This window comes from Camelus dromedarius, chromosome 8 (assembly GCF_036321535.1).
Source record: "Camelus dromedarius isolate mCamDro1 chromosome 8, mCamDro1.pat, whole genome shotgun sequence".
Lineage (NCBI taxonomy): Eukaryota > Metazoa > Chordata > Mammalia > Artiodactyla > Camelidae > Camelus > Camelus dromedarius.
This window is the reverse complement of record NC_087443.1, coordinates 68,931,212-68,947,630: the sequence shown is the minus strand read 5'-3', so window position 1 is coordinate 68,947,630 and position 16,419 is coordinate 68,931,212. Positions and strand designations below refer to the sequence as shown.

At 54.6% G+C, this 16,419-nt stretch overlaps 1 protein-coding gene across 4 annotated transcripts in view; it reads left to right on the top strand.

Moving 5' to 3' along the window:
- Positions 1 to 16,419, top strand: part of AFAP1L2 (actin filament associated protein 1 like 2) — a 91,096-nt gene extending 74,677 nt beyond the window's left edge. For 3 of the 4 annotated variants that reach the window (XM_031461803.2, XM_031461805.2, XM_064488454.1), the window contains 14 exons: positions 1,164 to 1,369; positions 2,539 to 2,718; positions 3,475 to 3,564; positions 5,053 to 5,137; positions 5,562 to 5,666; positions 8,055 to 8,266; positions 9,244 to 9,389; positions 10,242 to 10,353; positions 12,187 to 12,444; positions 12,528 to 12,699; positions 12,997 to 13,152; positions 13,918 to 14,111; positions 14,233 to 14,355; positions 15,228 to 16,419. In XM_031461803.2, coding sequence (XP_031317663.2) covers positions 1,164 to 1,369; positions 2,539 to 2,718; positions 3,475 to 3,564; positions 5,053 to 5,137; positions 5,562 to 5,666; positions 8,055 to 8,266; positions 9,244 to 9,389; positions 10,242 to 10,353; positions 12,187 to 12,444; positions 12,528 to 12,699; positions 12,997 to 13,152; positions 13,918 to 14,111; positions 14,233 to 14,355; positions 15,228 to 15,254 — 2,066 coding nt within the window. In that variant the 3' untranslated portion in view covers positions 15,255 to 16,419. The remainder of the gene's footprint in view (positions 1 to 1,163; positions 1,370 to 2,538; positions 2,719 to 3,474; positions 3,565 to 5,052; positions 5,138 to 5,561; positions 5,667 to 8,054; positions 8,267 to 9,243; positions 9,390 to 10,241; positions 10,354 to 12,186; positions 12,445 to 12,527; positions 12,700 to 12,996; positions 13,153 to 13,917; positions 14,112 to 14,232; positions 14,356 to 15,227) is intronic. The other variant, XM_031461804.2, reaches the window with a different exon arrangement.

Below are 16,419 nucleotides of genomic sequence, written 5' to 3'. Positions count from 1 at the left end.
TTCGAGCTGCCCAGTAATGGAAGGAATTGTCCAGCAGTCAGGAGGTAGTGAGCTCCCCGTCCACAGGAGAATTCAAGCAGAGGCTGGAGCAGGGTTACGAGACACAGGATTCCTGTGCTGAGCCGGGGGTTGGACCTGCATCCTGAGGTTCTCCTTTCTCCATGTCCTGCACTTAGGAGTTCTAATGATTTAATTTTTTTTCTTCACCTGGCTTTTTATTGGCCTTGAATAGGGCAGTGAGACCTGGAGAACAGAGCAATTCTTGCAGGGTGGTGGGGACAGAAACCAAGGTGTGTGGAGCCGACGTAAGACTGGGCTCAGTTTGTTCTTGGCAAGTTTGGGGATTTTTTTAAAAACAGAATAAAAATGTGAGTTGGATTCATTGCTGGAGGTGGAGGGAAGGTGGAGATGGGTAGAAAGAGCTAAGTTTGTGCTGGGAGGTATTCTGGGGGGTAGGATAAAGGACAGAGTCTGTGGAGGGTGAGAGTAGATTTTCAGAAAGGGTCGTGACTCTGACTCTGAGGAGCGCAGTTGGGAATGGGACGGTGGCTGCCTTCCCCGGAGCCATCTCCTGCCGTGGTCCATTTCACTTTTTATGTCCAAGGAGCCACCACTTCTCGTGGCTTCCAGGACAGGACCAGGGACAGAGCAGGCCAGCTGTTGGAGGGCAGGAGCAGCCAGTGGCCCCCAGATGTTGGAGGCTTTCTCAGCTCTGGGCTCAGACGGCGACCCCCTCCTCCTGGGCCCTTGGAATGACAGACTGACCCACCCGGAAGACCTGGGAAAGACCCCGCCCCACTGCTTCAGCCTTCAGTTGAGGAAACGGAGGCCCCTAGCAGGCGCACTGGACTTCTCAAGGGCAGATGCTGTGGGCAGTGTCTTGTCAGAGGTTTCTGTGGAGTCTGAGGTGACGAGATTTGAGGAGGGAAAGGGAGAAACTCCTGGTTTTCTGTTATTTGTGTCTGTGGCCAGAGGCAGCATCCAAGACGCTTTGCTCAGGGGTTTAGGGGCAGGGAGGTCTGCCTGGGTCTGTGGTTGGTGGCTGTGGGCTGGTTCAAGGCCGTGGAGAGGAAGAGGGGTGGCTTGACGGCCACTGGCTTCTCCTGCCTGTTCCGGGGCATCTCCCGCCCGGCAGGGCTGTGACGGACGGGTCTCCCCTGCAGAGGACGGCGAGGCCGTGAGCAGCTCCTACGAGTCCTACGATGAGGAGGAGAGCAGCAGGGGCAGGGCGGCCCCCCACCAGTGGCCCTCGCCCGAGGCCAGCATCGAGCTGATGCGTGATGCCCGCATCTGCGCCTTCCTGTGGCGCAAGAAGTGGCTGGGCCAGTGGGCCAAGCAGCTCTGTGTCATCAAGGACACCAGGCTCCTGGTCAGTCTCCTCCCCTCCCCCCTCCCGGGTGCGGGGCTGGGGATGCTCCCCGACACCAGGCATTTAGATCCTTTTACATCAGGAGGTTTTGCTTCTCCCCGGCCTGGAATTGCATGTAGAGCTCTGTGTGCAGGGATGGACATGGTTTTTCTTAACCAGAAAGGGCTAGTTCTTTCCATCAGACTCTCAGCGGGGTCTGTGAGGACCACCCCTTTCTGTCTGGTCCCATCTGATAGATATTTTTCCCCAGGGGTCTCTTTGCCCCCTGGGCTGTGGGCTCATTCTTCCTCACATCCCAGCCACTGGAGGTTTGGGGCGGAGCCTGCTGCCCACCCAGGGCTCCCCCAGCCTCCACCCCCAATGTGGCTGCTGCCTTCACATGCAGCCGAAGAATCACTGGTATCTCCTTAGAAGTTGGAAGATTCTGAATGACTGATAATGAGGCCCATAAGAGAATCAAAAGATAGTATTCTGACCACAGCCCTGTTTCCTGTTATTTTAAATTAAAGTTGAGTTTTATGCCCCGATTTGAAGTTCCATGGAGTCATTATAAACACCCTTTCTTCACTGACTCCAACCTGCCCTGCTGTGTAGAGAGATTTTTCAGGTGATCTTGCGAAGCAGCACCGTAAGAACCCCCATTTTACAAGGGAGAAACGGAGGGCAGCATATTTCGCCCAGTAGGGAAGAGCGTTCCTTCCTTTCCTTGCTAACGTTATCATCTCCTAACTAAGCGGGTGGTCAGCGCAGCCTTTGTCCCCTGAGGACCGCTTCCTGGGGAGGATGACCAAGAGCAGAAGCAGCGAGGCTGAGGACCAGGGAAAGCGCCTGCCCCCCTGGAGAGGTGGGAGGTGCCCACAGAGGACGGGTTTGAGGACCCAGCACGGGTCTGCAGTGAGATGAGCTCAGCTGGAGAAGCAGGGCCTGGGGGCACCTTTGGCCAGTGAGGAGGAGGGGGCTTGAGGAAGAGGGAGCTAAGCTGCCTGGTCACTCTGCTGAGAACAAGCGTGGCCGATATTTGAGGTTACAGCTCTGCACTTGACGAGCGTCTGGCCTTCCAGTGTTTCTGGGCAGAGCCCGGCTCTCGGGGTCCCGTGCTGCCCAGGGGCCCCCTCGCCTGCAGAACCCGGACCCCTGGCCAAGCAGTGTCTCGCCTCTCCTCCTTCCAGTGTTACAAATCCTCCAAGGACCACAGCCCCCAGCTGGACGTGAGCTTGCTGGGCAGCAGCGTCGTGCACAAGGAGAAGCAGGTGCGGAAGAAGGAGCACAAGCTGAAGATCACGCCGCTGAACGCCGACGTGATCGTGCTGGGCCTGCAGAGCAAGGACCAAGCCGAGCAGTGGCTCCGGGTGAGGGAGGCGTCGGGTGTCTGGGGAAGCGGGCTGCTCCCCTCTGGGGCCGGGGGCTCCTGCGGCTCTGCCCACCCCCTGCCCCCTGCTTCCTCCAAAGTGGGTAGGCGTCGTCAAGGGTAAAGGGTCTGTGGTCCTTCAAGTTCGCAGGGCTTCCTGGTAGCGCTCTGTCTGCAGGAAGTGGGTCAGGGCGCCCTGTGGCTGGGTCTGGTCCCCTCAGTCCCCTGGGCGTGGGCGCTAGTGGAAATCCATTCACCTGCTGGCCTCCAGTGAGGCATCATCAGTCAGTTAAAAGGCTCCTCCCTGGAGGAGGTGGGTGGCCCGTGGCAGGCAAGGCTGGGAGCCCGAGTGGGACCAAGGCAGCGAGGAGGCACTCCACAGTGAGCCAGGGGGCCATCTGGCAAACGCAGTTCTCCCCCCAGGACTGAATAGCCATCCCCGCCCAGAATGGGGCCAGAGGGGGTGCGCGGAGCTGAGGGCTGGCTACTCCAGCTGTGTTTGGGCTGCAAAGCCCACTCTCCCTTCCCCAGCACACTCCAGAACACTTGGGGGCCTGCGGCTGAAGGGGCCTCAGGAACAAGCCCCACTTGGCTGGACACCGAGGCCACACGTGGGCCTGGTAGTGGGGGGTGGTGGGGAGGGGTGCTCTGCTCCTGGGAAATCTCGAGTCCCCTCTCCCACCCCCACCCGCTCCCCCTGACCCAGAGGGGCTTCTGGCCATGAGTGCTGGCCTGAAGGGCCTTCCTTTTCCTGCAGGTCATCCAGGAGGTAAGTGGCCTGCCTTCTGAAGGAGCGTGCGAGGGAAACCAGTACATCGCAGACGCCCAGCGCCTGAGTAGTCCGAAAGTAAGCCTCTGCCCTGCCCAGAAGAGCTCAGGTCCATTTTTTGGTAAAAATTAAAGGTGTAAAGTTGGGAGCTTTGCTTTCGCACTACAGCCCAGTTCATAAGAAGCACCCATCCTGGGCGGAGGGCTTAGCCAGGAAACGGATGAAGAGAGTACAAACCTGTGGTACTTTCTTGCTTCAGGGAAGCGTTATTGGGATGAAAGTCACCTGGGCAGGGAGATTTCTTTTTCAAGCCTCTTCCTTCCCACCCACTCCCCAGTAGAGCTTCCGGGGCTGGGGGAGCCGTCTGACTGTTGACCCCAAAGCATTCTAGTGCTCATCCGCTTGGAGTGTTGGGGACTGGCTTTAGGGTCAGTGTCGGGGCATGGGGCTGGGGGCTGGCCAAGGGGAGGGCCCTCACCCATGGAGTCACAGTCCACGTCCCCAGGTGGGTGCCCAGAAGCCTGGTAGGCACAGAGCAGAGGGTCCCTATGTCTCACCTTGGGGTCCCCACCACCGGCAGGCAGGTGGGCAGAGGCCTCGAGCAGGGAGGAGGCCCCCTGCTCCATGGGAAGGTAGCAGCCATCCTTCATGGAGAAAAACCCACAGCCCTTCTAGAGGGACCCAAGAGGGGCCAATATGTTCGTTGTCTTATTCATTCCTTGGTCATTGACAAGAAAACAAAGTCATCTTGGGATTTCTTCACTTTGGGGTGAGAAACAAGAGCTCCCCCTAAGGACCTGGCATGCAGATTCCCTGGCCAGATACTGCTGTCGCTGGTCCCTGGCAAAGGCCTGTTGGTTGGGAGTCCCTTGGCCTGTTTCCCATAGGTCTGGGTCTGTGGTTCTAAAGAAGCTTGATTGGCATATTCTGAGTGTCTCACCTTCCACAGCAGCAGCTACTGACCCCCCAGGGACTGTCTCCGGTCCCCCCGCAGCCCTGGGAACGCAGACAGGCATGTCATCCCTATTTTATACACATGCGGAATGGGGCTCAGAGAGGCGTATAATGCGAGAATGTTCTAGGTGGGATTCGAATCAGGGTCTGACTCTGTGGACAAGCCTTCTCCAAAGCCTGTGTGTTGGTAGCATATTGATTCTCAAGAGACGACCTTGTGCCCCTGCCGTGGGTGGTTCCCAGCCTGACAGCTTTAGGTGCGATGCTGACTCTAACGCGCCCCTGGGGCTGGCTCCCTGCCCTGCCCACTGGCAACAGGGCCGCTATCACATCTGGTTGAACAGTCATCTGGAGAACTCGTGAACAGGGATGCGTGGTGGCCTGAAGAAGGGGAAGATGCTCTGGGATGGGGCAGGGAACCTTAGAAAGGAGGGCAAAGGCAGGTCCTCCAGGGAGCCCCAGGAGAACCTGGGAAGGTCCTACCAGTGACTTGGACTCCAAGGTGACCCCAGGCCTGCACCCAAGAGTCCTCCGTTATTTTCCCTTAAGTTGAGGTCTCCGAGGTAACCATCCCCAGACAAGGTCACCCACTGGTCTCTCTCTCTTCCACAGCCAGATATAAGCGAGAAGTACCTGTCAGCCTCGGAGTGTGGAAGCTCTACAGATGGCCACCCTGAGGTCCCAGAGACCAGAGACGGTATTGATGCTGTGGCGCTCAGCCTCGGGTTGGGAGCGGGGTGGCATCCCGGGCTGTGAGGCTCGGCTGTCTGGCTCAACCCTAATGGGCTTTTACAGCCAGTTCCACATGCCTCCAGTTTATAAACTGCTGGGGAAGACCACAACGGGTAGACCCCGGCAAGAGGGCGTGGTGATCAAGCCCAAGTGAAGGTTCATAAATTGCCAGGGGTGGGGTGTTCTTTCATCTCTTCTCGTTCGCTGAGCCTGGTTCAAAGCTCTGAGTCTGTGAAGACTCCCCAGCGCTGACGTGGAAAAGCCATCAGCGCTGCACACAGACGGCTGACATGCCCTCGTGAAAGACGGGAAACCCAGCAGCCCTGTCCCTGTCCCCATCCCGTCAGCACTGGGGAATCTTGACTCGGCTTTTTCTCTCCTCTTGACAGTCAAGAAGAAATGTTCTGCTGGCCTCAAGCTGAGCAACCTGATGAACCTGGGCAGGAAGAAGTCTACCTCGCTGGAGCCTCCAGACCGGTCCTTCGAGACATCCAGTAAGACCCGCAGCCACCCCGGGCCAGAGCCTGCCGCCAGGAAGGCAGCTCGGACGGCAGAGGCACGCGCCTGGGGTCTGGCTTTACCGCCTGTCGGGCTGCTGAGCCCACGGCCCACAGCTTCTGTTGGTCTCCACTGCACTGCAGGGAGCTGTTGAAGCCTCACCAGACCTCTTGCTGCAGTGCTGGCTCCCTTGTGGAAGTGAAAGGGTGATCAGTTGCTGTTCTCCTAACTGTCTTTAAAGTCATGTTCGTGTGATCAGTATCCATGGAACATGATGGGCACCATGTTAGGCAAAGGGGACCCGGCAGGGGGAGGACACAGTCCAGAGAGCTTCCAGCTCAAGAAAGATGATGGCTTTATACCCGTAACCACGTACGGTGCCGCCTCAGTAGCTCCACGGTGTCAGGGACAGAAATGACTTTTCTTGCTCTGTGGACCTGCGCCTTGAAGGATGGGTAGGAGCTGAATGGGCTGGGATGGCCCCCGTGGGTGGGAGCAAGACTCTGAGAGGGAGACTGGTGAGAGCCGTTAAGCGGACAAGAAAACCCCATGTTCTGGTGCAGAGGGCATGTGTGGGCCCGGGGAGGCCCTTAGAGGTCATCTCTACTGCCCTACTCAGCCTTGAGGACACTGAGGCCAGTAGGAGAGAGACCTTGCCCAGAAAATATCCTGGTTTCCAACTTGGAACTTACTGCTGTAGGTCCCACCAGGCCCTGAAGGCCACTACTGCCCATCGTTGGGCCTCTCCATCCTCGTGGAGCCCACATCCCACCCTGGGCTCCTCTCCCGAGTCCCAGTTAGGCTCTGTGTTTTGCCACTGGCAGGGTGGCGGGCAGATCGGGAAGGTGGCAGATGGGCTGTACAGCCTCCCGCTTCTCCGGCCAGGGTGCCAGCTAGCAGCTCAGCTCTGCCAGCCCCTGTGGCCTCAGGGGGCACGGCGTTGGGCATGGGAGGCTGGTCCCCAGTGAGTCACTCAGGGAGATGTGGCTGGGTTATTGCTGGCAGTTACTCAGCAGCGAAGCATGCTCCTGTCCCCTGTGGCTGGGGAAAGGCCAGAGAGAACACAGACACTCTCCTTCTCAGGAGTTGGCATCTGAGCTCCCCGCCCCTCTTAACCCAGAATTCTCTTTGGTCCAGAGAATTGTGATGGGCGAACGGGGTGCCTGCCTGAATGAGCCAGTTCCTAGGTCCTGGGCTCATAGTCTTCCACTCTGCTACTGTGACATGGTATTCCTGTGGCTCTGAAGTTCATGATCCCACTGTGTGGCCAGCACTGGGCTGGACGCAAAGGTGGCTGTGCACTTTGACCTGCTATATGGGCCTCGTTCATCTCAGCCAAGGTTCAGAGCAGCTGCCAATCCCTTAGGATGGAGAAGGCACCCACTTCATAAGCCAGTGCCTCTGGGAAGGTGAGCAGCACAGGCAGATGTCAATCTCCTGCAAAGGGTCCTGGATTTCTACTCATCTTTGTAGCCCCAGGGAGAAGGCTCTGCTTGGCACAGGGTGTCAGCTCTGGAAATGTTCAGCTAAGTTGGGGTGGGGAGGGCGGAAAGCTTGTCCTCTCCTTGGGAAGCTGAACCCAACACAGGCAATCATTTAAAAACAGGAAAGGACTGTACAACGGGCACATCCCAGGGCTGACAGCCCCTGTGTGCAGCAGGGAGAGAAGGGCTCCCTGCTGGGGAGGCCACAGGGCACAGACCTGAGCACTGGAGATGAAGGTGGCAAGTTCTTGCCCTGACAAGCTGTGTCTGGGTGGAAGGCAGACAGGGAAGCAGAGTTTCACTGTTCCAGGATTCAGGTGTCTGAAGGCCAGCAGAATGGGGAGGGCAGGAGCCAGGGAGGGCCAAGGTCAGATGTTTCTGGGAAGATGAAGAGGAATTGACCATGGGGAGGGCTTTGCAGGCTGAGACTGAGTGACCCAGGGATGGCAAGGCTGTCCAGGGAGCTGAGGAAGCTAAGGCTGTGGAGGTAAGGGGACTGCACCTGCAGCGAGGAGACCCTGGCTGGGGCGAGCTGCCTGCACATGGCTGGCAGAGGTGGGGAGGCGGGGAGCTGCAGGACAGGCACATCCTACACACACACACACACACACACCCCACCCCCTGCCTGGTCTGGCCCAAGACACAGCTCACTTTCCCCTGGACACACCTTTTTCAAAAACCAGTAGGACCAGGGGACCTGCCTGCATAGGGTCTAGCTGCTAATGCAAAAGGACAAAGAATATGAGATTCACAGCCTCTGAGGGGTCAGGAGTTCTCAGGCAAAGCACGACACATCTTGGAACTGAGATTCCAGAGGAGCCTCTCCGGAGGCCAGGGCAGGGGCAGCCCTGGGCACCCTCGGCCGCCCACACCCGCCCACACCCACGTCCCTCCCCGCAGGTTACCTGAACGTGCTGGTGAACAGCCAGTGGAAGTCGCGCTGGTGCTCTGTTAGGGACAGTCACCTGTACTTCTACCAGGACCGGAACCGGAGCAAGGCAGCCCAGCAGCCCCTCAGCCTGGTGGGCTGTGAGGTGGTTCCAGATCCGAGCCCCGACCACCTCTACTCCTTCCGCATCCTGCACAATGGCGAGGAGCTGGCCAAGCTTGAGGTACCATGTTGGCCAGGTGGGGGCAGGCGGGCACAGCCAGGGCGCGTGGGTCACAGCTGCCTGCCTCGAGTCCTGGGGCCTGCAGTCCCACAACGCGAGATTCAACATAGCCACGCTTTATTTTTCACTTCCTTTGCCTGAGATTGTTTGCATTTAAAAAAAATTTCCATTCCCTTTCTGACCTCAGGGTGGTTGTGTCACAGGAGCGGGGACAATGAGCTATTTCCTGTACTTAGGGCAGGAGTATTTATAACTCCCCCAGCTGCTGGAAAAACTTTCTGGGGATTCAAAGCGGGTTTGTGATTTCGTTTGTGTATCACCAGATGGGGCCCAGTACATAAAAATGCTGACTGTTAGGGCTTGTCTTGGGGGACAGTAAGCTTTGTGATACAGTTATTCCCACTCCTCACCCTTACGTTACATTTATGACAATAGAAGTGACGTAATGCTTTGCAATGAGCTGGGCAGGCCTGAGCCAGAGGGCTTTACATGCACTGAAGCACACACCATGGTTCACTTCTGCTCACCTAGTCCTGCCTGCATCCAGGGGTCTTCATCCAAATTTTGCTCCAATACTGCCCTCTGGTGGCTAAAAGATCCACATCCCAATTGCTTCCCAGGGGCAAGCTTGTATCCAGATCGACCTTTAGGTATCGACCTAAAACACAAATTCTAACAATTCTCTCCTGGTCCATGAGCCTTCTAGAAATACATGTTTATGAATCACATGTGATACCTGGGACAAATGTCACAGTGTCACTGAGGTGGCACCAGGGTATGAATAGCAGGAAATGTTATCTGGGGTCCCTAGGTGATGGAATATGCTAGTGAAAATAAGGGACGTGGCCCCAGGGCGCTCAGAGGCTTTGCCCAGGGTGGGCATCGGGGCAGGGGTGCTGTTCAGCCTCAGCGGGGAGGGGCTGGGCCCCAGGCAGCACGCTCCAGCCCTGCTCGTGTCCCTCTCGGCCTCCTCCCAGGCCAGGACTTCCGAGGAAATGGGCCACTGGCTAGGCCTTCTGCTCTCTGAGTCAGGCTCCAAGACAGACCCAGAAGAATTCACCTACGACTACGTGGACGCCGACAGGGTTTCCTGTATCGTGAGTGCCGCGAAAACCTCTCTGCTGTGAGTATCAGAGGCTTCCTTCTTGCTTTGCAGCCTCCCACTCCAAGCCGGGCCTCAGGACCCAGGCCCAGACTGGCCTCTGGTGGTCAGTCGCACAGCATGGCAGTTGGGAACTCAGGGTGAGCCCTGTTCTGCCAGCAGCAGGAAGGCCAGGGCCAGGAGCAGCCCTCAGGGAGCTGAGCCAGGCCTCTGGCCCAGGGGCAGCCATGGTATCCCTGGCTCTGATTAGATGCTGTCCAGCTCCTTAAGAAAGAGGTAGCGCCTCTCCTGGCCTTCCGCTTTCCCCGCTGTCCACGTAGCCCTTTCCCACGGACCCTCGCTGGGTCCCAGCGCAGCCTGGACTAAGCAGGGCAGGGTGCTGCTTCTGCTTCCTGGATGAGCAAACTGGGACTCAGGAGAAGCGGTCCTGGGCTGGGGGGCAGAGGTAGCACTGGTGGAAGCTAGCTGAGCCTCTGAAACAATCCCTTTTCTTAAGGGGAAAATACCTGGTCTGTGCTGCCCCAAGCGTACTGTGAACTGAAATGAGAAAGGATTTTGTTGTTGTTGGAAGGAGATCCTGAGAGGGAGAAATCAGGGTAGGAAGAGACAAAAGGATCCTAGGAGGAGAGGGACAGACAGAGAAAGTTTGTTCTTCTAGAAGAGAAATTTGAGACCAGGAGTTCTAGTAAGAACGCCCTGGGGAGAGAGGAGAGAGAACCCTAAACAAACAGATTTGTTTTAAAATGAGGTCAGTGCTGGTCCCCGTCTCCTGCACAGCCCACGGATTTCACTGCACCTCTCCTTGTTGTGAATCCTTTGAAATTGGTAACTTTTACCATCCTGCCCTGAATCCTCTCTCGCCATGTCTTCCAGACTGATGCAGAGGAAGTTCTCAGAGCCAAACACTTACATTGATGGCCTGCCCAGCCAGGATCGTCAGGAGCTGCTATATGACGACGTGGAGATGTCAGAGCTGACGGCTGCGGTAAGGATGCTGGCTGGGCAGCACCCTGGGGCTGTTCGGTGGTCCCTGAGAGGCATGGCTTCCAAGTCACCTGCAGGGCCACCAGTGCAGAAACTGAGGTGCAGTGAAGTCATCTTTTGTACAGTGGGGCTGTGCCGTCTGCCTGGTTTGGGGACTCAGCTTGATAAAACAGCTGGTTAACCACTCTGGTCAGTTCTAAGGGTGGAGGGTGTGGTATGAGAATTGGGAGCGGCGATACTATTAGCCTTTTTAAAAACTGAAGTGTAGTTGATTTGCAATATTAGTTTCAGGTTATAGCATAGTGATTCAGTGTTTCTATAAATTATAGGCCCTTAAATTACTACAAAATAATGGCTATAATTCCAATATGTCCTTGTTGCTTCTGTTTTATACATAGTATGTCTTAATCCCATCCCCCTATCTTGTCCCAATCCTCCTTCCCTCTCCTCACTGGTAATCACTAGTTACCAGTTCTCTGTGAGTCTGTTTCTGTTTTGCTACATATCTTCATTCGTATTATTTTTTAGATTCTATATATGTGATTATCATACAGTATTTGTCTTTCTCTGTCTGACTTACTTCACTAAGCATAGTATTCTCTAGGTCCATCCATTTTGCTGCAAATGGCAGAATTTCATTCTTTCTCACAGCTATGTAATATTCCAGTGTGTGTGTGCCTGTGTGTGTATGTTCTTTATTCATTCATCTTTTGATGGACACTGGGTTGCTTCAGTATCTTGGCTATGTAAATAGTGCTGCTACAAATGTTGTGGTGCACGTATATTTTCAAATTACTGTTTTTGCCTTTTTCTGGTTCTGTACCAAGGTTGCTGAATCACAGGGTAGTTCTATTTTTAGTTTTTCAAGGAACCTCCATACTGTTTTCCATAGTGGCTGCACCAGTTTACATCCCTACCAGCAGCAGACTAGTGTTCCGTCTTCTCCACATTCCCATCATTTGTTATTTGTAGACGTTTTGAAGATAGACACTGACAGGTGTGAGGTAGTATCTCTGCATTTCCTTAATAATTAGTGATGATCAGCATCTTTTTACATGCCTGTGAGCCATCTGTCTTTGGAAAAACATTCAAGACTTCTGCCCATTAAAAAAATTTTTTTTTTGATATGGAGTTGTATGAGCTGTTTATGTATCTTGGCTGTTAACCCCCTGTCAGTCATATCATTTGCAAATCTTTTCTCCCATTCTGTAGGTGGCTTTTTCTTTTTGTCAGTGGTTTCCTTTGCTGTGCAGAAGTTTCTCAGTTTAATTAGATCCCATCTGTTTACTTCTGCTTTTATGTCACAGAGTGTTCTGCCTATGTTCCCTTTGAGGAGGTTTATGGTTTGAGGTCTTTCATGTTGAGTTGCTTTCTGTGTAGAGTGTGAGGAAATGTTCTAATCTCCTTCTCGTACATGTAGCTGTCCAGACACCATTAGACTTTGAGGCTCAAGCTGTCAGCCAAGGTGGGATCGTCACACTGACAGCAGGTCCCACTAACTGGGCATGGGAGTCTGGGCTGTGCTGAGGGCATCTGTGGGTTATCTCATTTCATCCCAGCTGCCTTAGAGAGAGGCACTACTAGTCTCTTCTCTACAGATGAGGAAATAAGGGTCCGGAAAATGAAGTACCGTCTCCTGTGTCTCCCATCTCTTGAATGGCAAACCCTGGGTGTGACCCCGGACCTTTCAGCTCAGCAGGGGGCTCCCCAGGAGGAAGGTCCTGCGAACTCTGGCGCAAGGAAGGGACTGGAGCTCTGCGGCAGGGCTCGTGTCCCCTGCAGGGCCCAGGGAGCAGAGGCAATGTTCAAAGCCATCTGACCCTTTCCTGTGCAGGTGGAAACCCCAGAGGAGGCTGCCCCTGTGACAGATGCTCCAAGCCAGCCCGAGCTCGACCGGGTATACCTGGACCTCACACCAGTCAAGTCCTTCCTGCACGGCGCTGGCGGGGCCCAGGCCCAGGCCCAGGCCCAGGACCCCCTCTCCACGCCACCCCACCAGGACCCTCCAGCTGAGGCCCTCCCTGCAGACCCTGCCCCTGCCCCAGCCCTTGAGGAGTCCCTCGTGAAGCCTCCAGAGAACCCTGAGTTGGAGGTACAGGCTGTCCCCCAGCAGATGAGCCGGCGTCACCTTCCCGGCCCCTCAGCCAGCTGAGTGGTGCCTGCTTTATTCCAAAGCAGATGCAGCAGGAGAGTCTGGAACCCGAGGAGCCTTCCCTGAGACTCGCAGCAGTCAAAATCCAGACTGAACAGCAGAAAACCTCCTCACCGAGCTGCCCTGATGCTGCAGCCATCACCCCAGCTGGGGCCAGCCCCCCTGTGAAGGACAGGCTGAAGGCAACCAGTGCAGGTAGGTGTCTGTCCTAGATAAGAGTTGGATGTTTAGGAAATGGTTTAGAGAAGTTAGCCTGATCCCCTCCCTTTCAGGTGAGGAAACAAAGGATCAGAGAGGTGAAGGGACTTGCTAAATGTCACACAGCAAAGAAAAGGCAGGCCCAGTCTCCTTTTCTGTCCCTGCTTGGCTGGCCTGGTGTCCAGCTCTAATCTGCTGCCAAGCCCTGGGTTCTGTCTGAGCCCACAGCGTGGGTGGGGACAGCCCTTGTGCCAGCCTGGCTGACCTAAGGGGCGCCCCTCTCTGCTCCTATAGAGATCAAACTGGGCAAGAACAGGACAGAAGCTGAGGTGAAACGGTACACAGAGGAGAAGGAGAGGCTGGAGAAGCAGAAGGAAGAAATCCGGGGGCACCTGGCTCAGCTCCGGAAGGAGAAACGAGAGCTGAAGGAGACCCTGCTCAAATGCACGGGTAAGGGGCCTCGGCTTTCTGTGGGAAGAACCCAGATCTGTGCACGCGGCCTGCAGCCCCTCCCCTCCCCTCAGCGTCTGGCACAGGTGGTGCTTCCTGCAGTCCTTCCCCTCCATCCTGTCTGAAAGGCTGCTGTCCTGGACCAGGATGGAATTTAAAAAGCTGGTTAAAGGAGAAAATCTCTAAAAATGTGTTTAGACCTTCAGTGTTTGATTTTCACTTGAAACAAATGTGTATTTCTTGGCCCATCTTCTGACCAACCTGAGACCTCTGGGGTGAGAGGGAAGCATGCAACAGGGCTGAGATGGTGCCGGCATGCAGGGCCACTGCTCCGTGAGGCCCAGGGAAGCACCCCGTACCAGAAGGGTTGGGGGAACTGTGTGGGGCAGCTTGAAACAGCCCAGCCATCCTCCAAGGGTCATTAATAAAGCTTTTCTACGCCTTTGGGGTCGCTGTCACAATAGCAGGTATCAAAACGACCGAGCCTCTAAGAACCTACCAGAAGGGCCTGGGACCCCAGACTCAGGCCCTCTTGTGAATGCAGAGCTCGTCCTCCGGGACCTCCCAGAATGCAGACACGGGACTTGGGCTTGGAGTTGCTCACCACACACAGGCCCATCCCAGCTCTGAGTGTCGGAGCCAGAGCTGTGGTCCGTGGCCATGTAGGGTCCTATTCTGGAGTGGTGAGTGTATAAATCCCACCTCCCCCCAAGCAGGGCGTCTGGCTGGAAGGGCTGTTCCCTGCAGCTGACTTAATCTTTGCAGACAAGGCCGTGGTGGCCAACTTGGAGCAGAAGCTGAAGGAGATTGACGAGGAGTGCAGGACGGAGGAGCGCAGGCGTGTGGACCTGGAGCTCAGCATTGTGGAGGTGAAGGACAACCTGAAGAAGGCCGAGGCGGGGCCCGTGACGCTGGGCACCACAGTGGACACCACCCACCTGGAGAACGCGAGCCCCCGAGTGAGTCCGGGAGCCATGGTCCTCTGAGCTGCTGGCAGGGCCTCCTGGCCTGGGGCTAGGTGGGGCTGGGTCCACCTCCCTCTCCTTAACTCTGTGCCCTGGCTCTCCCCCATCACCACAGCCCAAAGCTGCCACCCTAGCTCCTGTCCCCGACTGTACCCCCGTCAACTCCGCAACTGCGCTCAAGAATAGGCCTCTGTCGGTCATGGTCACGGGCAAAGGCACTGTCCTCCAGAAAGCCAAGGTAAGTGGTCCCTCCCGGCCTCTTTCGGGGCTGCCGGTAGACAGCAGAACTGTCTCTACGGCGGGGCTCCCTTCTGACCCGGGGAGCCACTGCTCTGAGTGAGGGCGCTGCTCTCAGCAGAAGAGAGGCAGGGGCTAGGGCTTCGCTGTGCCTTTGGCAGAGACCAACCGGAAAGGTGCCTGCCCTCAGTTTGGTGACCTGACGCGTCAGCCTGAGGGTACCTGAATCCATGCACCACCACGTGGTTATCAGTAATTCCAGGGGGACAGCTGCAGTTCAGAGACAGACTGGGGCTGGAGAGTTTTCCAATAACTTGAAAAAAAAAAAAAAACCAAACCTCAGTGACTGAAGGACTTCTACCAGGAAAACTAAAGCAGCAGATTCAGACAGGTGACGTGATTTGCCTGAAGTGGCCCAGCCAGCTGGTGGCAAAGGCTCAGTAAGGGGTAAACAAGGAGCAGATGCCAACTGGGTTTTTCCCTGAGGGCTAGATGAAAAGTGTTATGAATCCTTTACTCGTTTGTACAGTAAAGAACATGCCTAGAGCTGCCTGTGTTTTTGGCAGACTCTGCTCCTTGTTTCTGTCCTGCTTACCTGCTGGAGACAGTCATTGGTGCAGGTGCTTAAAATAAGTATTAAATCCACACAAACACATGAAACACTGCCGTGGCTGAAATCCTTGCCCCACCGTCTGCTGCGCCATGGCCTCAGACATCTCTTAATCAGTGCTCCAAGCGGTGGGGAACACACAGGGGCTGAACCTCAGTTGCTGTCCCTACTCGTAGCTGCTTCTGCTTAGAGGTAGGTTGCTACAGAGGATAACTAACTTTCTTCTTTGTGGGGGGGATGCTGGTGTTTGACTGGTACCCTAGGAATGGGAGAAGAAAGGAACGAGTTAGGAAACAAGCTTCGTCTAAAGACCCTCCCATCGATACGGACCTTGGTGACAATCCTGCTGTGTTACCGTCTTCATTAAAGCAGCAACTCTGTGAAAGGGTGAGTCTGTTTACAAGCAAAAGGAAGCGCTGGGGTTCTGTGGATGGAAAGCTTCAGCTAAGAGGAGGCTCTGTCCCTTTGGAGAGCCAAAGGAAGTAAGACAACAGATCTCCAAAAAAGCCTTTTTGTTACTTAGTCTATTGGTTGTAAACAAGACATTGCTGTGTTTAGGGGTATTTTGTGTTTCTTCCTTGAAGTTTTCATCAATTGCTTGATCAAGCTTTTTTAAGTGAAAAGCTTCTGATGTTGACACTTCTGTGGAAGAGAAATCAAGGTAGCAGGGCCCTGTCCCACTGATCACATGGCTTTGGTGATCAAGAAGATCTAAACTCCTGACTGGCATCTCCTATCCAATTCTTAGCAGTGTCTGGGGTTAAACTGTCCTTTTCTTCCACTGTGTAAACCATCTATGGTTTTTTGAAAAATGGTGATGGGGGAAATATTTGGGACCAAGCTGAGGCACAGTTCCCAGTAAATTAAGGACTTTTTTTTTCAGCCTTAAACAGGCCTGAATCAATTGGTTTTAAATAAAATTTTGTGATGCTGTACTATATAGAAGAAAATGTTTAAAATCTTGTAATTTAGAACAGTCAAAAGTGTCTTTGGAGATTTAACTGACTTTTTACATTACCATAGAAGCAAGATTACCCTGTGTTTACAGATTCAGTCCTGTGGCGAGGTCATTTTTAAGGGAAGAGTTATTTAATATAATGCTCTCTTAGTCCCGGTTTTTCAAGTTGTGCATAATGTCCAGGCCCTTCCCAAGGAAAAAGGGGTGAATTTTGTTTTTGGTGGTCGCTTTCTTCTCTCAAAATTGGAGTGCTGTCCTGTGTGCTGCCGGTTCTCTTCCGATGGCACTGTTAACACAGGCTGAAACATTTCAACTAGCATCTCTGCCTCATTTCTGGGGGCTCTGAACCAGCGTCCTCTAACCCTGGTTCCTGAGAACTAAAGGTCTTTTGATTCTTATTTGTCTTTCTAATCCCAGGGCATTTCTTTCCTTTGTCATAAATACTTGGTGTCCCAAGTGGTGAGTTAGATTTTTTTTTTAATAAAATGTTAATTGTA